Source organism: Necator americanus, chromosome V (assembly GCF_031761385.1).
Source record: "Necator americanus strain Aroian chromosome V, whole genome shotgun sequence".
Classification (NCBI taxonomy): domain Eukaryota; kingdom Metazoa; phylum Nematoda; class Chromadorea; order Rhabditida; family Ancylostomatidae; genus Necator; species Necator americanus.
In genome coordinates this window covers 35,588,867-35,610,428 of record NC_087375.1, presented here as the reverse complement: position 1 = coordinate 35,610,428, position 21,562 = coordinate 35,588,867, and the positions used below count along the sequence as shown (strand labels likewise).

The 21,562-nt window shown below is 37.4% G+C and overlaps 2 protein-coding genes across 4 annotated transcripts in view; one reads left to right on the top strand and one right to left on the bottom strand.

The window, feature by feature from the left end:
- Positions 1 to 884: 884 nt before the first annotated feature.
- On the top strand, positions 885 to 12,456 carry RB195_016201 (uncharacterized protein; the record flags this gene model as incomplete). Its single annotated transcript, XM_064207250.1, has 12 exons — positions 885 to 935; positions 1,018 to 1,080; positions 1,504 to 1,609; positions 2,820 to 2,929; positions 4,395 to 4,470; positions 6,466 to 6,544; positions 6,612 to 6,693; positions 6,756 to 6,825; positions 8,252 to 8,393; positions 9,883 to 9,986; positions 12,064 to 12,181; positions 12,441 to 12,456. The coding sequence occupies 12 exons, from the start codon at positions 885 to 887 to the stop codon at positions 12,454 to 12,456; spliced, it is 1,017 nt and encodes a 338-aa protein (XP_064063131.1).
- Positions 12,457 to 13,449: 993 nt separating this feature from the next.
- Positions 13,450 to 21,562, bottom strand: part of RB195_016200 (uncharacterized protein) — a gene marked incomplete at both ends in the record, with an annotated part of 50,645 nt that continues 42,532 nt past the window's right edge. The window contains 8 exons of one of the 3 annotated variants that reach the window (XM_064207247.1): positions 13,450 to 13,591; positions 14,035 to 14,151; positions 14,219 to 14,372; positions 14,444 to 14,626; positions 14,730 to 14,851; positions 16,645 to 16,793; positions 16,897 to 17,019; positions 17,976 to 18,074. In XM_064207247.1, coding sequence (XP_064063128.1) covers positions 13,450 to 13,591; positions 14,035 to 14,151; positions 14,219 to 14,372; positions 14,444 to 14,626; positions 14,730 to 14,851; positions 16,645 to 16,793; positions 16,897 to 17,019; positions 17,976 to 18,074 — 1,089 coding nt within the window. Of the gene's footprint in view, positions 13,592 to 14,034; positions 14,152 to 14,218; positions 14,373 to 14,443; positions 14,627 to 14,729; positions 14,852 to 16,644; positions 16,794 to 16,896; positions 17,020 to 17,975; positions 18,075 to 21,562 lie in introns of those variants that run through there. The other 2 variants (XM_064207249.1, XM_064207248.1) reach the window with 2 other exon arrangements.

The following is a 21,562-nucleotide window of genomic DNA, read 5'->3' as shown; positions in this document are numbered from 1 at the left end:
GTCCAGAAAAGGTGTGGGAAACCCTCTTGGTTGGATCAGTGTCCCGAACGCTGCAACTTATTACGGAACGATGTGGGAATGTGTAATGTGTCTGACAATGTGGGGAGTAATCAGCTTTTGCTGTTTTTTGAGTTATAATAGCTGGATTTCCGGTTGCAGTTGCCCGTCTTCTATCGCGTAATAAGTTGTATCGTTGCGGAAATTGAGCCACACTTGGCTATTGCACAGAGCTCCTCCTATGCTTTTTTGGCTGAGAATTGAGCGTGATAACATCCCTGCGGCTACCTATTCGTGGAGGGATCCAAACACAGCAGTTTTCGCGACACCGTGTCTTTAGCCGCATGGTTGTTAAGATTGCGAGGTTGTCTGCCTAGTCACCTACGTTTGGTACGGAAAGTTTGGTTTTTCCAGGGTAGATCCAATGAATCCGCATGAATCCACACGATGTTTGTGAACTTCTGACAAAAATATATTAAAAGCTAAGATAAGTTAAATAAATATGTAGAGACGCGGGATAACTATCTCCACAACAACTTGCATTTTTTATTTTTATTTTTTTTGTATTTTCCTCTTCTCGTTTCACCCTGACACTTTCTCATAAAAATTGCGGAAAAAAAGACGAATCCCAATCTCCAGCTCCTTCTTCATCTCCTATTTCTATGAGAACCGCTGTTTATCGATCGATCAGGGAAAAAATAAGTAGGATATGGATCTCCTATCGAGAATCCGGTACCAAAATTGCGTTGAGAACACAGATCTCGAAATTCTATACTCTATCAATAGTTTTAATTTTTCTTCAAATTCCTCCTTATCCTACCTTATCACGTGGATTTCACTGGTTCACGTCGATGGTGTGATTCACTTTTCTCGAATATTCGCATCGAATGTGGTTGTGCTTATTCGTAATACTTGTGGAACTCGTCTCACCCACTCTCGTACTTTCCTTAATTAATATATTAATTAATTATATTAATTAATTATACATTAATTACGATTTCAAAAGACGTGCATTTTTAGTTAGAACGGACTCCAACGTATCTGGATTTCATTGCTATTTACGCTGATGATGCCGTTGTTCCGGTGAGTATGTTATAAGTCTACATAATCCACGAGCCTTAGAGCCTTTAGAGCCTCTAACTACAGTAACCACGGTAATTCGTTTCCTGGCAAAGGATTACCAAACTTATTTATTAAGAATGTTAAGTTTTCCATCCTAACTTCTCATTTTTTCTTCCCCTTCCCTGACTGTACTAAATAATTTATCAGAAAAAAATTACCACGGTTACTGTAAATTTTTGGGGCGGAAACTTTAAAGGACTTTAAACTTTATTCTTTACTGTAAATTTTTAGCCCACTAGAAAAGTCCTAGATTTGACATGGTTCAACTGAATGTTGGATCTGCCTATCATTCCACGTCAAGTGGGACCCTACTTGAACTACGAAAAGAAAAATAAAATACAAGATAGGGCAGCCAAATTAAAAAAAAAACTGACACAATTTCAGTGCGTCTTCAAAGTGATTAACGAAATAATATTAGTACAGCCAGTCAGATTCACAGCCACACCACTTCTTTGGATTATCGTCGTGACCGCATTCACCTATTCCAGACGTGAGTTTCCGTGACCACTCTTCCTCTATGGACTCCATTCGAATAATTTTTGTTGACTCTACGCAATACAACTGAGAGATGATCAATAAATCAATCACACATAACTACAGGTTAAGGCACTTAAACATCGCTTTTCTAGGATTTTTTTTTGTAAAGGGAAGAAAAGAAAGGAGAGAGAGGTAGTAGGCAGTGACCTTCATCCTCTACATATTCGAAAGTTTAGTAAACATGCGCCACACGACCGGTAAACAACGAAGTTTTGCTGTCACAGTAAATTTAATAAATAATTGAAGGGGCAAGGTACCGTAGCAGTACGAGTGCAAAGAGCACCTCGCCGATTTTTTCATCCGCCGTTTTTCATTTTTAACTAAATTAAATTAATTAATTTAATTTTCTTTTATTTTTCTACCTCTTCCAAGTGAGGGAGTCACTTTAGTTTGGGCCAAGAATTTCCAAACAACGGGTTCAACAACAAAAATAGGAAGAGTCAGTGCAAAAAATGTTAGAAAACTGGCGAAATAAAAGTTTGTGCATGTGCATAACAGTGAGAATTTCCATGACAGACTCGAACAATGTGTATAAAATGATAATCTTCCTGAAGCGGTACTTTCGTGGAAGCAAAACTTTTTTTTCTTGTTTACAAATTTTTCTGTGCTCATATCATTTTTTGAAATAAATGAAGAAGATTGATGTTATGCTAATTTTTATCAACACCCATGAAAATGCCGTTCTTATCCAAGAACTATGAACTCACCTCCAAGAACCCGCTGCATGGAAAAGAGCGTTTTCGATTTTTTTTAGAGAATTGTTAATGCAAACCACTGAATCACATGTAAGTCACATGTAAACATCACGAATCACAAAATGTGTAAATAATTCGTTTATAAACAGACAATGCATTTACTATTTTATTTGAATATCAACAAACAAAACACTTGAAAAAAAAAACAAAAAAATAGCTGCTTATTTTATACCTCAAACAATATTTTGGCAAAAAAAAAAATTCTGCTCTGCATCAAAGTAACATTTCGATAAGAAAGTATGGACAATTGTATTACACAAATAAATAAAACTTAATTTCGAACCCTTTTCCCTAAATCTGCAGAATAATTCATTGAGAAAAGTTTACTATCTATGTAAATAACTTAAAGCTGTTCCTTGAAAGAAAATCTATGTAAATCATGAAAAAAAATCACTTAGTATTCCACAGATCGCTACCGTATGATAAAAGCGGAGACATCACAGTATCAACGGATATTTTTCGTAGAAGAATGGTTTGAGAAACAGCGTGTGGAGGAAAAAGAACGAGGTGTTCATGCTGTGAGTGTCGGAAAAAATTCCATATTTGAGTGAATTATTACATTATTAGATAGGAAAAAATCTTTTTTAAAAATCCTTAAAGCATCAACAGCATTTGTCATAAAATGTGAAAAATGTATACACAAGATCACACATCATTATTGAATCCTGAGCCATATTTTCCATCTTTTTCTCCGTTTCCGCCTTGTTTGTCCGCCTTCTACTATGATTCTGACGAATTTGATTTACAGTAATTTCGGTTTCAATACTGTTTCCGAATATTTCCATAAGTGTTGCGGCAGTCCTAAGTTTAATATCATGCACATATTATTTAAAGGTTGACGAAGAAAAATTCTAAGAATTTGCATAGCTCACTTTTTTCTATGTGCCCACATTGATTAGATACGGTAAAGGGTAGATCAGAATCGGAAGAACGAATTGATGGATGTCGACGTGGTTTGTTTAGTAGAAAAATGACAGTTTACTGCGGACGAATATGGTCATTCACATAGCGTCAGCGCGGTCGTTCACGAAAAATGTGTGAGCAAATATTTGTGTCGGTCATGCAGCGAAAATGGACTACCTCCGCTGTTTCACGTGTGAAGACATCCGACAGCTATGAGACTACAGGGTTTTAAAGTCCCCTCGTTTTCTGGAAAACAGATTATTTCGGTACAAAATCGAGTTGTAGCTTTTCTACTATTATTACATTGCTACTATTATTATATAAGAGATTTTTCCTTTTATTTTTTTTTACTATTTATTTAATTAATTATTGATTATTTGTTTAATTTTATTATTAATATTTTCATTTATTATTAATGTATTGAGGATATTTTATTCTAGCAGTTTCGATGAACATATAGTTCTAAAATAGACGTTGAGAAAGAAATCTCAAAAAAAAATCTATGGTTTGTCAACGAAATTTTCGGCTGGGCGGTCGAGCCTTCCCGATGTTTCCATGGATTGGCAACCATCAACTCTCCCCTGCCGGGAATCACATTCGATATCTTCGAATTCGTGGATCAGCCAGGAAGTGCACAATCCCTGCTAACACTGATGATTTTACGTAAATGACTTAAAGCGTGATCCTAATTTTAAGTGTGATTCCCTCTCGCAACGCATTCGCCGCGTTTACGGTAGTCTATTTGAATGTGGAGATGACATTAGCACGGATACCTTTGGAATAAGCGGCAAAATTTGTCCCCATTTTTCGCTTTCATTTTTTTAAGAAAAAATACACTGTCAAGTTCCTTCTGTTATTGTGCAAAACACTATCCGAACCATCAGAACATCAATACCTCTTTTCATGCCTGAAGACCTTCTCGGAAAAATTGTTTCCTATTTTTTTTTTCAAGGACAGTATCCTAAAACTTTAAAGCAAACTGTGTAATTAAAACTGCAGGTATTTTTGAGTTTTTCTCCATTATTCTCGCTTTTTTCTTACCGTATTCCTTAAAAAAATCAATAGAATGAAATTTTTCAGATTGATGCAACACTGCGGGACCCTACATTTCGTTATGATGACGTTAAAGTAACAAAAGCTGAATTTCGAGCACTACGTAGGTTTCACTAAGGATTTTGTTGGTTTTAAGGAAGTTAACATCACCTAACTCAGACTATCCGTCCGGATAGCTATGCATTACGTTCAGGAGTACAAATCTAAAAAAATTGAAAGTTGAAATTAAAGTCAAAATTTAAGTTAATTTTAACTTAAGAAGTTTAAGTTAAGTTTAAATCAAGTATAAATGATTCAATCAGATTGTCAGACCATTTGTACCTCACGTGAATTTTCCGGATTGGTTTATACCAAATGGTTCAAACAATAAATGGCAGTAATTCTTGAAAAATACTATTACTTCTCATCGGATCTGTTCAGAACTTCTAAAAGAGGTAGAGCACATTCAAAGTGGAGGATGGCTATAGGTTGTTTTGCTCTGTTTTGAATTTAGAAGGTGAAGTTGCACGTTTGAGCAAAAATAATATTTAGTACGTAATAGTTACTTAAATTCCCGTAACGATCCGTTAGAATACGGTCACAGCGAGTAGACGTCGGGCAGATTCCACAGGAAGAAGTTCAGTGAAAATCTGATCCAAGCATCAGTAAATAATCCTGAGCTTTATCTCAAAACAGATGGAGGATCCTATGTTCATCATAGTTCTGGTCACTTATCGATAGTTAAGAAAATTCGCTAACGTTCTAACATTGTTGCCACAGAAAATTACCTTGAGAAGATCTCAGTGGAACGCGCGTAGACAAAAAAAAGATAATAAAAAATATTCATACGTTCTTGGGGCAGGTGTAGCGCGGTGGGTTAGAGGTTCCGCTGCTTGCACGATCGATCGGAGGTTCGAATCTGCCCCAGTGCTCACCAAGGCTTTCATCCCTCCGGGGCCGATAAATTGGTACCAGACTTGTCTGGGAGGATAAAAACTCTGAACTGACACATCGTCTAGCCACCGCAAGTCATTCATGTGTTCCACTGAAACCCAAACATTCTGAATTTAAAAAAAAAGTCCCAAGGAGAGATTAAAAGCACACCGCAAGTCATTGTGCAGATTTAGGGAGTTTCGAGGGAGACTAAGTTCCATTTCGTTCGAGAACCTCAAACGATCTCTGAAATGGTGCCAAAGAATGAAGCCGTATGGGCTGTTTTTTACGGCAGAAAGACCCCCTCTCCTATCTCCCAATCCGGATTCGATTAACCCCCGAACACTTTAACCCCGGACACTTTATCCTTTATTTATCCTTACGTTCTTACATAGATACTTAGATGTCCCGCCTTCACTGGGCGTATGGGTCCCAGCATCTTTTCCACTCGTTTCTTTCCCTCTCCATTGTCATTCGAGATGTTCTCAAATTTCAAGAGTGACGTTGACGAAGTCCTTGTCTACATGTTCTCGGCGTTATTTTAGTCCATCTATCGTCGATTATTCTCGGAGAGTGATCGGCGCATCATTCATGCATAATTGACGAACAAAACAAATAACATAAGTCAAATTTCAACTTTTATCTACTTCATAACAGCAGCGTTGAAAATCTGGTCAGGATCAATGCCAGTGATTTCCAGATTTTTAGAAAACAGTAAAATTGAGGAAAGAAATCGAAGCTTGGCGGAATAAACTGATCGGCCTGCTATAAAATTCCTAAGGATCCTTGTTGGGCTATCAATGAATCTTACATAATCTCCAGTTTAGTCTCAAGCTAGGTGGTTTAGAAGTGGAATGTCTCCGGAGAATCTTTTTGAATGATATGTCTGGAAAGAAAAAAGATTGCCATAAAAAACCAGAATTATACGAAATCTAGACAAAATTATGGAAATTTTTATGTACAAAGGGGTTACAATTTCAAAAACAGCCACTGTGTCTCGAATTTTGAGAATTACCGTCAGATTATGGGAGCAATTCCGACAATTGCAAAGTTATGTGAACTCAAGTCAGCAAATTTCGAATCTTCTCAACTTCCCAATATTCCCATCAAAAATTTCAACTTTTTAAAAAGTCTTAGGTCATATTTCCCCCGGAAAGTACATGAGACACCGGTAGACTGATTTCAGGTCGAAGGATTGAAATTCTTCCCCATCATCGTTACAATGGTTTTTCTCCGCTAATCTACATACCATATAGTTTCCATATGTGAGTTGTTTATAAATTTAAATTTTAAATGTTCGATGAGATGATGCGAAAATATTTGTGTGTTCAGAATTATAGCAACGATATCGTTTCTTATTTGTATTGTAACATCGTTGACCGTAATACATCATGCAGTTCTTCGAGAAATCCATGTTTGTCTTTTAGTTTTGTTTCATGGATAATTTTTTTTTCAGAAAAATGTGAGTATATTTAGCTTGGAGCTGCAGTTCCCAACATTTGCACTATCGCCTTCACCATAAAAAAAGCAAGTGTGGAGAGCGGTGGTGAGATTTCTTTTCCACTGATGCAACTGTACTTACAGTAATAAGTCGACGGCGCTTAGGTAGATGAAATAATAATATAGATATGTATTATTATGCCATATAGTTGATAGTATAATAAATAATCAATATTAATAAGAAAAATCTTAAGAATATAGCATTTTTCCACGTTTTGAGTTATCAACGTTCTCGGCTTTCCATCCTGAGAAATTAATCTTAGTGTCTGGATGTGTCCTAAGAGAAAAGGGATTACACTGATGTGTGGATACGAATGATCTACCAAGGCTGAATGTTCCATATCCGTCCATAGCCCAATTCTTTGTGCATCAAACGAAAAATACACGTATCACAGTGTTACAGTTTCCTGAAATTTGTGTTGAAGCAAAAAAAAAACCACTATTTCTTGACTGGGGTCCCTCTATTACTCCATATTTACCAATATTTACTTGTTTCTGGAATGTTTTCAGATTCCCACCGCAGATTTTTTTTTATTTCACTTATGTCATGGATTTAGTGCTAGTTAGTTGTGATTTCTTAGGTTTTATAAATCTAATTTATTGCAAGCAAAGAAAGATCTACGAACAAGGCCCTATCCGTTAGCAACCACGAGAGTCTAAATTATTTTTCAAATTATGCAGAAAATAGCATCCTCTTGCTTCTGGAAAAAAGATATAAAGTTAGGTGAAGCTTTTTTTTACTATTTTCTTTTCTCTGAAAAAATTCTCGTCAGCTAATGAGAGAAAGAAATGAGAAAACCCCTCATTTTTACTTACTCCCAACTTTCTGCCTCATTTCGTGTTAAAATTTCTCAAAAGAGAAGAAAGTTATGCGTAACATTGCGATGTCAGCAAACATCATTCTCATCTTTAAAAAAAAATCTTCAAAAAACCCTCCGAGGTTAAGTTGATAATTTTTTTTGAAGTTAAGATAAAACAGTGACTATTCTAAGAAATCCTGAATTGAAGGAAAAAAAGCTTCTGAAATTGACCCAAAGTTATAAGTAATTAAATTATTTGCTTATAATTTTAGCTCTACTTAGCAAAAAAAAATTCTAAATCAGTTAAACAGGCGATTTTTTTTCCCTTTTCTCAGTTTTCAAACCATTTGTATGAAATTGATTTTTTATTACATGTCGAAAACTGATTTTAAAAGAACAGAGAAAAAAGCCGGAAGGACGCAACATTTTTGGTAACATTTTGAGCCATGCCATTATTTCCTAAAAGATTTTATTTTGACTCATCTAAATATCAAAATAATTTCTACTGTTGTTTTTGGTCCCTTAGATTTTTTCTTCACAATATTTTGTGTTCTTCAAGCTTATGACAAACGGTTTCGTTCTTTTAAAATGTGATTTGAATTGCAAACACCTGGAAATATTGAGAAACGATAACAAAAAATACGAATATGTAATGCGCCAAAAAATTTTCAGTTCTTCCTGCTACGAACGATGAACCACGCTTGTGCAATTTCGGGAAACCATTCACAGTTGAACGTCTTGACGAAAGAAAAGAAGAAATCATAAATTTTGTGTCTCGTGCATATCTCTCTAGTACTAATAATGCAGTTACAAGGTTAGTGATTAAATACAAATAAAAATAAAATATAAATATAAATAAAAAAACATATATTTTTACATATAAAAAATAAATATATGAAAGTATGAAATATAAGTAAATATAAAAAACATAATATACGACGTAATGAATAAGGTATGGAATTTCAAAAAATAATTCTAAAAAATAGAAAAAATTACGAAATAATGAGTAAGAAAAAGAGTAAGAAAAGGACATTACGAATCTTTTATTAGTTTCGTTGTTATTTTTTCAACCCTTTGTCGTTTCCATTTTACCCCATTAATCCCAAAAGATTACTTATAGTGAGTAAGTTAGCTGTTAATTGTTTACTATATCAAATAATTTCTGAAAATAGCTCATTGTTTCCATAGCACCTATAAAGGCGACCTAAAATTAACAATTAATTAATTTCATTAATTTGAAGAAACATTATATGTTTTTTAAGGAAAAATTCCTCTGAAAATCTAATCCTTAAACGTCTTGGACTAAAAAATAAAGATTTTCCATTTTAAATTTTGAAAAGTTTAAAATAAAAGTTCAAAAATTGCTCATACACAATTTTTTTGCTTAGTTAAGGGAAGATTAGAGCACCGCAATGGATTAAATGCTGAACTATGTCAATTCCAACAGATCCATGTTAATCAGCGACACTCCTGAAAGGGCTCTTGGGAAAAAAATGCTTAGATTCAATTCAATTTTTCAAGATTTTTTTTTGAAAGGATAGGTCTCTAATGACTCCACGTGTGGATACCAGAACTTCCTCCGAACTCTTGGCCCCACATGGATACTGTAGATGATAGATGTGGGGATTTTAACGGCATTGGTTGTGCCTCAATCAGTATTATTTTTTATGATCAGGAACGTGAGCACATCAACGATTGGATTTCAGGAATAGGCACACTTTTTTCGAATTACAGCGTCAATCAATAGGGCTTTCTTTGAAAAAAAAAACTCTCACATTCCTTGGTACAAATTTTTCCTTATATTTTTTTTGGATCAGCTTCCCTAACAAAACTGGCTTGTCATGCATACTTTCTAAAAATGTCAATATCTTTACCGGATTAATGTGTAGGTCAAAAGATGAAACTTACTTTGTAAGCAGAAGTTTTGTTGTTAAATCAGGTTCTTCTATCTCATTTAAATTTTTGAAATAATTTCTATTTTCTTTGTATGGAGTTGATTCAAGTTTTATTTTTATTTGTTACCTAATTTAATTTTTATGATTTAATTTTGATCTAGTTTGCTAGAAATGGATTAAAAGGATGAAAATTGAGAATTTAATTGATTTTTGAGCTATATTCGATCCAATAATGTTAGCGGATCCCATGAAAGATCCCATATTTTTGACAATTCACGCGAAATTCACCACTTTATCACTAGTTTTAAAAGAGATGAATATTCAATAACAGTACGAGAACAGACATTACAGTACTCTTCTCAAAGATTCGGCTTCTTTTGAAGAGATCTCTTAGAAGTTTCGTTTCAGGATCACCTCTATGTTACTTGTATTGTCCCTATTTTCCTGTATGTTTCACATGTGGATTGTAGCGTTTGTAAAATCAACTTTTCGAAGAACCTCCTGCGTTATCAGTAATTTTTTTTTCAATTATTCTCATCTCCCTCGAAGCGCTGCTCGCTGGGCTCGAAGGCAATAACAACGGGGCACAGCCAGTACTCCATTAGTACTGGCAACGAACGCTCTTAGCACTTGTTTCCACTTGCACTTAAAAATTTTGTTCAGTGCCGTTGTTTACGATTTTCGATTACGTAGTGAAAACAACATGACTTTCAGCAGAAAAGAAAGCAATGATGAGGCATCCTGTAACAAGAAATAACGCAAAAACTTGAACTTGAAAAAGTTCACGTGAAAATTACAAAAATTTTGTAATGATGACGATTTATTGATTTGTATAGATAATGTTTGCTCAAAGTGCTGCCTTAAAAATTATACTTAAGTGCATAATTTAAACTTTTAGTTAAGTAAAGTCATAGTGTAATGATACACCTGAAAAAGACCTAAACCGTGGAAATTTGCGGTATGGTCAGAACGAACGTTTTATCGAACGTAATAGAAATGGATAAATAGAATAGAAGAAATAACAATGATAGAAAGAATAGAAAAAGAATATAAAACTTATAAATCATAACCATGGCAACCCAAAAACAAATATTTAGCTAAAAATATATGGAATGTACCAGAGGAAAAAGCAGAAAAAAGACGTAGAGAAATGAAGGAATGAAATGATACCTGAAAGAAACCGGCGGCGATGAACAAAGCAGATGAAGAGATGATGCCCATCAAAGTATATGTTCACGCAAGCGACCGCAACACGTCCGCAGCAATTACCAATTCTTCGCCAGCACACATTTGCGTCGTTCTTTAGTCTGACCTACTCGAGCCCCCGTTATGGTCCTATGGTCCATAATAAGTACTGACACCTAGAAAGAAAAGAGGCAGTTATTTAACTAATTAACTAACTAACAACGTTAAATTACTATGGGGCGGGTGTGGTGCAGTCGGATAGAGGTTCCGCTGCCTACACGATCGACCGGAGGTTCGAATCCACCCTAGTGCTCACCAAGCCTTTCGGCCCTCCGGGATCGATAAATTGGTACCATACCAGTCTGGGAGGATAAAAACACTGACTTGACACATCGGCTAGTCACTACAAGTCATTGTATGGGGCAGTTCCACGTTCGAGAACCTCAAACGATTCTGAATTGACGTGCACGTGGAGGAGCAGGTCCCAAACGGATTGATTGACGCCAGAAACTTTATCCTTTTATCCTGAAATTACTAAACGACTCATGGTATTAGAGTGTCCCATAGGTTTCTTCTCACATTTTCAATATTTTTAATTTACAGTAACCTGAGTCCAAAGCCGAAAAAAATTAACAATTTACAACATCGCTGGACGAAGATTATTGATTATTTTCCTGACAAGGCTGTTGATTTGAATATGTTTGTTGCAGAATGAAAAAAAAATCAAAATATTAGAAAAAATTGGAAAGAAACTTATGGGTGAACCTAATACATACAACTAAGCCCAAAATAATTAACTCTTAAACATAATTATTTGCCAATAATCTTGTTTTCAGGAATAATTGGGAAAATATTAGCTATGGGATTAAGCAGCTAAGAAATTCAAAGAATTCTGTAATAATACTGTAACTTTCCTTCCAATGAATAACTTAAAACTTCTTCTTCATTTCCAGGAAATTGCCGATAAAGAAGTAGAAATAGGCTGCACGCTCAACAACTAGGAATGCTCGAGAAAAAATCCTAGCGATTTAAGTATTTTCGAAAAAGAAATTCAGGACCCATCCTTTTCTAATGATAATCAACAGTACAATTTTTGAAAATTAAAGCTCACTCCATCTATAACGGCTGATAATGTGTACTCTTTATTTTCAAGCTGCATATTAAGGATCATAAGAGATCCAAACTTTACTAAAAACTTTCAAGGAACCCTTTGCACTTTCAAGGAAAGAATTTTCGAAGCATTCAAGAAAACTTGGAAACTTTTTGAGATTTTCGTTTCCGATTCCTATTCTTCAATCTGAACTCTCATTTAGAAAAAAAAAACTAGCCGAGCAACAAATCCTGAATCTGTCATGCGACTAGGAAATTTCTCTATCTTTTCAAGTAGAAAACTCTCATTTCCAGGTATTCCTCATCCTACATGTTTCCTGGCCACGGAACGACATACACAACTAGTCACTTTCATGCTACCCCTTGCTATTTTCATCTGTATCCTCGTCGAAAACGCCATCAATTACAATGAGTGAGTGATTAGAGCCTCAACCATGTATAAAACGCCGAACAAGCTGTGCGTTTAACGTGTTTATTGCTGATTTGAAAAAAAAAGAGAAAGAAAAATACAAAAACTGCTGGGAAAATGGCTTTAAATAACATTGCCATAAACACGCTAAGCGAGAAATTTTTGAAATTTACTTAATTTCTTGTCCAATACATATGTAGTATTCTCGTAAATATATACATTTACAGTATTATAGACCACATTGAATCAATTTTCTTTTCAGGACCAGATGTACGTAAAATGAACATAAATGTAGCCCTGTTCATCATTAATTCCGGCGAAATCCTCCATTTAACTCAATGTGTCCATGTAATCTTCATTTAAATATAGTGATTAATTAACAAATAAATGCATGCATGCTAAATGGATTAAACAGTATATAACAACAAATAAACAAATTCAAATCTATCTACTAAATCGGGGAAAGCAACCGATAGATCAAAATGTGATGATGATGTTCACGATGACATCATATGATAATGATATCATCGAAATTATTTTTTTTACATACAATAGAAAAAATACATCAATATTACAAGTTACATGTATGGCACAACGCACAGCGCTGACTTACATACTACTATAATCACTAATTCAGTCTTATAATGTAAGTAAGTATAAGGAGAAGAAAGCTTTCGTACGACGGCAAACCAACAAAATACTGAACATATCACAGGTATCTTACACTTTTCTTACGTATTAACACACGTGAAATTTGAGAAGAGATTTGATGGATTGGAGAGAATTGACGAGCGATTTTTTATAAATTTATAAAAAAAAAGAATCAACGAAATGAACACCTACGAAATGACACAAATATTAATTTCGATTTCCAACAAATTCATTCTTGCTTATTTTATCGGAGAATGTCTTAAATGTTGAGCATATAGCAACTGCAACATGCACAACATAGAGAACATTCTGAGAAAAAAAAAGAAAAACACTAGGAGATCCGTGAGAATGAAGTGTGGGATTAGTCGAGTTCCACTGATTAAAAGTGACGTCATTTAAACAGTCGTATTTGTATCACTGGGTTCCTCAACCATACACTCAGCTCAATCATAAATATCAACACTACCACATGACGGAGACATGAGCAGAACATCTGCGGGAAAACATCGGCGGCAGCGGCGGATGCGGCGGCGGCGGTCTGCGGACGCAGACTTTCCGTACACGATACGCGCGATACGAGAACGCATACACATACACACACGCACATGCTGGAGATGCGTTTACTGCGGTAACGATGTCACAGTCGTCGGACTTTCGTTTTGCTTACGCATCTTGTACGTTTTCGGCGGCAACGGTGGCGGTGTGTCCGGCGACGACGGCGACACGCTCGCGCGTTGTAATGACGGACTGCCAGTGGTACGCCTGAAAGAAGAAAATGACACAATAGCGATTAAACAGTTATGTACAAAACAACTAGTCACAGAAGAAGTATTCGGCAATCTGACTTCAAAATAATGTTATACAAACTTTTTTTTACAACAACTCAAGCGTTGCTAATCTAATTTTGCTAAGAGACCGCTAAAGCTCAAATCCAACCTCAGGAAAAAATACAAATTTGAACGAAACAGGAGCGAAAAAGGACGGTTACAGCTATCTTATCCTTGAAGGAATCATAAAGATTTGCGGAACCTCACGAAACGGTCAAGGCATAGCAGTAACATCTCGAATTACGGGAATCATACACATTCAATAGAACTGAGCAAAGCCGAACTCGTCCAGAATGAAAAAAAAACATTATCTTGACCACTTCCTGAGGGGAAAGGAAAAATGGCTAGAATTCAAAGCAATGGATCCAGTTAACCTACATTTTCGGTGGCAAAGGAGGCGGTGTTTGTTGTGCAGCTGTACCTCGTCGAGGGGGTAGCGCTGGCGGCAACGGTACTGACAAACAGACTGTAGGTGAATTGGATTCACTTGATGGCCTAAAATTAATTTAGGGAATAGAGAGCAACGGATTTCAATAACTATCTCAGCCTAGTAATATCTCACCTGTCCAAAACCACTCGCAATTGTTCGTTACTGGACATCGTTCCAGGTGTCGTTGATGCTGAACTGGTGGTCGATAGGCGCGGCGGAAGTGCAGGCGGAGGCGGCGAGTATTGCGATTCCACGGACGGAAACACAAAAGCTTGTGGGGCGTGATCTGTAAAGAAAACATTCAATAAATTTGCTTCGTACAAAAACATGAAATCCTTTAGAGCGCACTTCACCAACCTCCTGACATCCTGACCGGAGTTTGCGGAGATCGACTTGACGGTGACGAGTTGATCGGCATTGTCCGTCGAGGATGAAGTGGTGGCGCAGTGGATGGGGCCGGTGAGGACAAGGCTGACGGTTGTGATGACGTCGTGGATTTTTGTGCTCTACGTGGCACTAATGGCGGGGGTTGTAGTTGGCCTAAACATAGTCTGTATTCATAATTACTTAAATTCTTGGAGCGTCCAGTCAAGATTTAGAATACATCCCCAATGAAAAGGATGCCTGTAAAAGTCACACGAACCTATTTTATGCGCCCGTCTTGGCACATCACCAACGAATTTAGGATGTTGACCTGGCGTAATGTCAACCAAGGAGAAGTGAGCGTCTTCAGCGTCAGGAGGTGTCAACAGTGGAGGTCGTGGTCTGAAAATGCAAACTTTGTTCACAGAATATCATTTGACCTAGTCGTGTCTAGTTCGTGTCTAGCAGTGGAAAAAATATTAAAATATCATGTCTGGCCGAAATTTGCTCGGAAAGATCATTTCCATGGACTAAATTACGAACCGAATAAGTTGTTTTGTGAATCTAGAGAAATTGTTCCAACAGAGGAGGCAAGAGAGGCAAACTTTATGCGAAAAAGGAAGCACAAAGGCATCACATGGGAACAAAGCGCAACCTTATCGAGACTTGTTGCCCAAGTCAGAGCGCTGGCAGAAATTCTAAGTAAACCCCTCTTCCTTCTTCATCCCCCATGGTGAAACGTTTGCATACTACTGTATTTTACAGTGGTAATCATGTCAATGATCCCTAAGATACGTGAACTCATTTTCAATCGTCACGGGGTTGGACCCGATTCATAAGGCGGCGCAGCATATACGCATCAATCATGCGATAACCAGTACTACCACCGTACCTATTCGTCCGCCCCCTCCGCCACCTCCGGATATCCGGTGCATCCAGTTGGCCGCCATCTGTACCAAACTATCGTCGATCAATGTTTTTGATATAAGTTTTCTGCACCAGATGTGTGCACAGCTATAAACCAGCTATTCTGGATTCAGATTGCCTCCAGGTGATCGAAGTAGGTGTAATAGTAGTTCAATTAGCTTCAAAAAACGAAAGAAAATTTTTTTTTCGTTGACGGTGCGTCTGTTAAGTTCTTCCTTCCGTTTTACGTGAATAAACATCGAAGAAACAGGTTCACTTTTGGCAATAAGTCGTTAAGAATTTCCGGCTGTTAAAACAACAGTTTTTTTCTGTTGATAAGTGTGACCATTCATAAGAAGCTCCTTTTCGTAGAAATCGACTCCTAACCAAGAACAATAAGCAAATTTTGATTCTAGACTTCTGTCATTTCTTTCATTATGGAACAAAGTTCATCAATTTGATACAGTACTAAAAATTGAGACAACAATAACAATCTCAATCAGTCATACGTACTTAAAAGTGGATGCGCTTAGCGAAAGTTGAGTTATTTCTTGAGATTTGCACGTTTACGTCTTGCTATTTAAAACTGAGAGAGAAAATAACATAAATCGTACTTTAGAAACATGCAAACACCAACGTATCCGTCGAATAACAATGAGTAAGATGTCTTCGAGGCTGTGCAGAGGAACTGGTTATAGCGTAAAAAGCACGAGTAACTTCACTATCGCTCACACAACCACGAAGACGGAACGGAAGTAAATGTAGGGTTCCGCTATGTTAAGGCGATACATTCATTTATCAGACGGATTCTTCTGTTGCGCTCCTTTAATCGCTGCGAAAATGACTATTAAAGGAGAAAAAACTGGATATACTGCAAAAAAAAGAGAAACATGCTTTGTGGATGGTAAAATTTCAGTAGACGGAAGAAGATGCAAAAAAAATGAAGCATAGGTCATCCAGAAAGAAAAATAAGGTGAGAAGAAACAGGTTGCTTAAGCAAGGAAATCATCCGAGAATTACACGCATGTTTTAGCTTTAACGATTGATGCTAACAGAACTCTGGTTCATCTCATCTGCAGTCGTACGACGACTAATTATTACTCAAATTATAGCACTCCTATAGTAATAATTATTATTATGACATTTAAAAGTTAAACCAATGCTCGAACCTCATAAAGGCAGATTCCGGACCACATTTCACAAAAATATTCCTTGATGTAGCTTCATAATTCCCCTCTAGCCATGGACACTATGTTAGCTATAGGACAAACTGAAGAACTATCACTAACCCTTCTCCGTCTGGCCGTGGCGTGCTTGGTGCCGTCGATGATTGCGTGCTGTAACTGGTAGCTGCATGATGATGGCTGGCTGAGTAGTGATTCGTTTTCGGCGGTTTGATTCCTGGCGATTTCAGCACGTGTAGAGATCGTTTCGGTTTCTGAAAAGGAAATTTTTCAAACTACTTATTAGTATTACTTCTTATTATCTTATATCTTCATCTTATCTTATTTCTTCTATAATTCATGGATATTTGTACCTACCACGTCAGGGATTTTCTCGGCATCTTTCGGCTGAACCTTGAGTGATTTCTCGTAGAGATATGTTTCTAGCGCATCACCGTCATTGTTGAAATCGCTTTTCGGGTTGATCGACTCGAAGAACTCCTGAACAGAATCATAATAATCAGGAATAATAGAATGGATATTTGTATATGGATTTCTTTTCTTCAGCCAAAAGCTGTTAAACATCCCTCTTAGCTTCATCATCAAAGAATAGAAAACCCTCTATAATTTCACTTTCGTTCTCTATTCCTTGGAAAAAATAAGGTGGTATAATTTACGAACGATTAGCCGGGATAAAGCAAGGATTCCGTAGATCATTTGTGAGTTATAGCCGTAAGGACCGTATGAACCTATCACAATATCGTGTATAAAATCCACCTGGAAGGAATTCATAAGAGAAAAGGGCGAACACCAACTCGGCGAACTGTAAATCTAAATGTTCATTCATCCTTTTTCCACGCAACGAAACGTCTCGTGATATTGATTCCCCGTTTTTGGGTAAAAGAATCGTTTATATTAGATGTCGCTCAATTTGTTACACTGTAAAATGACTTTACTCTAAGGTTTGGGGGTCATACGTACGGCGAAATATGGTTGGTGCTTAGCATTGCACGTTTCAGGACGTTTATTTTATTTTACGGATCAAATTTCTGAGATTTTTTTTCCTAGCTAGGAAAAAAAAACGCCATTTTAATCGGTAGCTTAATCGCTACCCAGATTCTGTAATCTATATGAAACCATAGACGGATGGCCATGGCCAGGGATGGGTCTACTCCTAAAAATTGGGTCCTAGACAGAGTATAACATGAGAATAGCTATCATTGGATGATAGTATTATTATTGATAAGGAAACCCTTAGGCTAAGTGGTCTACAACCTCATCTACTGTAACTACTCATGGCCCTCACTAAATGCACGTCTCAAAAAAAAACAGAATACGTTTAGATATGGTAAACAATATTCCTGAACACCGCAGGACCTAACAACCTTATTACTGTACAGGTTTCATCCCAGTAATATTTACGAATCTTCAGAGAATATTAAGTATAACTCATTTACTTTAACGTCTGACGGTGTAACTGGCGGTGACTGAGGACAACAGCAACACAGATGTGCCGACAACATTGTCGCATACCAATAAGTGTAGTGTGTAGTTTCCTGCAGAAATACGTCCCTACCGTAATGCCAAAAATTCTGTGAGCACATAAAAGCGATGTACGAGTACAAAGAGGCGGACAATAGTACCGTAGCACAGTGGAAAATGAGAAGATACGTAGAAAAATCAATAGAATCAATGTCGTTAGATGTATATTTCTGCAGATAAATGATCGTCACACATTCCAACGTTAGAACGGCCGTTGAAGCAGAACGCGTTCCGAAAAAAAAGTGGGCAGACCCAAGTGCAGGTGGGCGGCGTTGACTAGTGTGCGTGTGTGTGTAAACTCGCCTCGTCAATGCCGTCGGTTACGCGATCACTTCCGGCTGAATAACGCTGCGATTCGGCAAATGCCAGCAAAAAGCTTCATCATAACATTAGTCATTATGATTGTGGTTTAACATAGAAATGTCAGAAATTATGCATCAGACAGAAAGTCACACAAATATGCAATCACTGCTGCACGAATGAAAGAAAAGAGAATTTTGATGACGAAAAAGCTGTGCGAGTCCTGCAGGATTATTTCAACAAATTTGTGGTTATACAGCGCATAAATTTGCTCAAATATGGCAGTCCTAATCAGAAAATATCTGAACAAAAAATTAAGCGCCTGTTAATTCTGCATAACTCACACAACAAGTGATGAAGGAATCACTTGTTCAAGTATTTTCTAAAAGCTAGAGCGTCGATACTCAGTGATATATCACAAACGAAACTATAGCGTCTATGCGACGAACCCACGCCCTAATAATCATATCTCATCCGCTGCACGGAATTCGTCGAACACCACTTAGCACGGATAACGACGAGCGCAGCGGGCGTCGGCGATGTCTGCACAAAATCGCACAGCTTCGCTCTGATGATAGGAAAAAACCCCTTCTTCCCTCTCACATGATCGCGTATCGCGGCTATCAAAACCACCACCTGAACAACAACCATCGCACCCCCGATCGGACAAAATACGGCGTGACCGGAAGCACGCGGTACGATGGATCTGAGGAAGCCGCTGACATTACCAGTCCGACGATCATCAAATCACTCTCATTTCTCGGGGTTCAGCGATAACATCGAACAATTGTTATTCTCATAGTGGTGGTTCATAGTTTCTGATCGCTAGTGCTGGTTCAAATAGTATTTCTTTTTTTTTTCGAATATTCGCTTGTGGATGTTTTTTTCTTCGAATTTATGGTTCAAAAACTCTTCACTTGGTTAATCAGAGAAAGCGAGCAGATGTGAGATAGAGCATAAGAGGAGGACTAGAAAAAGATATCAAGTCCGAGAACAAACAGGAAAAGGAACCTAAGGTCTAATCAACTGCTAATTCCAAGCATGTGGCGATTCACGTGCGCTCGCGATGCACTTCAGCGCAGGAAACTTTCAGGAAAAAAAAACAGAATTTTACGAGCCCCGCGCCCTATTCATGTTACAGAAAATCGCCCATGTGTGTTGAACATGTTCACGACTCCGTTACAAGAAATGAGAAAACATCGAGCTGCACGACCGGAAGTTCTCATGCTGCACGAACGACAACTGTTCTTCAGTGAAATGTGCCGCCGCCGACGCAGCGGCGACGTCGCGAGCGATGTGGCGGCGGCGACGGCCGGCCTGGCGACGAACATGATTCGCCAACACGTTCATCGCGACCGTACACGCGTTCCTTCGCGTGAATACACGTCGTCAACTTGTTAAGACATGCGCGCTCATTCATGCGCATGTCTTAACGCATCCGAAGCATCACTTCCGGTAGTTTTGACCGATCAAGTTCTCTATTTATGGATTCCCGTGACGATTATAGGCAGCGCGATACGGTAGTGAGGTCTCATTTTTAGTACACATAGAACTGGTACGATATGGCTAAGCAAATAAACAACGTCAAATTACGGGAAGGAGTCAACAGAAAAAGAGTCGAATCTATTTCGGTACAATTTTTTTTTTGACGTTTTGTGTGATCTTCGTCTTTATAAGGCTTCATACTCGTAGAAATACTACAAACAAAAGAACGTATTTGTCGTTGGGGACTGAGATCCCAGGGAGCAGTTCACTAAGCTATTTATAATAGTGGCCAATAAAATTTAGAATTTAAATAAATCTGTTGGAGAGTAGTGGCTGTGTACATTAACACATTGTTTTTTTTTATCTAACTAAAAGTGATCCACTTGTTCTAAATCTCAATCGACAAATCAGTATTGTCATCAACATTGCTTGAGAAACCTAATTATAAAGATAACATCAACGAAATGATTTATGGGGTTAATAATCGAGATTGATTTCTTGCATATAAATACGTTCTATATTTCTCTACATCACCACCTTCACATAATCTGCGCAGACAATTCAAGAACAGCTCATGACCGCTCAACCTTCACGTGCTGATAAATCATCTCAACATCATAACCTTGATAAAAATACCGGGGTTCAAAGAATTGTTCACCGTCGAAATCCATCTCACTTCGGCAATGGTGGTCACAACGCTAGCGTGGATAATAATCCGGAGACAAGTTTTCCGTTTCAGAAGGTTCTAATCATAATTATTATATTTTTAGGCACAAAATGCCATTAGAATAGCCATTAGAACAGCCCAAGGATAATCTCATATTGCCTTGATCTTCCATCTCAGCAGCTGAACTCTGGTTCCGCCTATTTCATGTTACTTCTCCAGGAACTCTCGAGTTCAATACATTAGTCTCTCTCTGCTCAACCAGACATTTTTATCTATCTCTAACGCTGAACCAACTAAAACACCTGATGACAAATGAGTTATGAACTCACCGACCACCTAGAAAATATTGCACTCATTGCATAATGGCTGAAATGAGACGAAGCGAAAATCATGGATAAAAAGTAAAAAAACCTCCACTACTAAATCATTTCATTTCTCCAAAAAAGCTGATACGGGACATTTCATACCTGCATTTCATCCATAAACCATATGACTTACAGAAAACTGAGGTCTTTTCTTCTACAAGTCAGTGGAAGGACAATACATAGAAAAAAAAAAGCGTTGAGGAAATAACCAAAAGAGATTTCCATTTAGTAACATCTCTTATATCCATATTTTCGTAAATTCTTTCAAGGATTTGTTCACGTTTCCTTATGTAGGACAAAAAGGAATTATGCATAGCCGACCGTCTCCAGATAACGTCGGTCACAAATGTTAACCACTACTCTTTAGTCCCGATAGTTTAAAGATCTGCTCTGACGACCGTAATCCTATTACGCTTGAGCTCAGGAACAGATAGCGTTAAACACGCTCTAGTCTCGCTTTCTGCCTTGTTACAGTAATTCCTCAAACTATTTTCCAAAACTGGAGCGGTACTTTCCACCATTTAAGAGCAGCCAAACTCCAGCTAACTCCATTTTACTCCATTGCACTAAACAATGAACACAATAAACCTGTCCGAGCCAATGATACAAGCGCTAGCGGTCAAACAGCCGTCCGGAAGTGAGAGAAGATGAGAAGAGCAGAGGAGGAATGATGAAACTGCAGCCC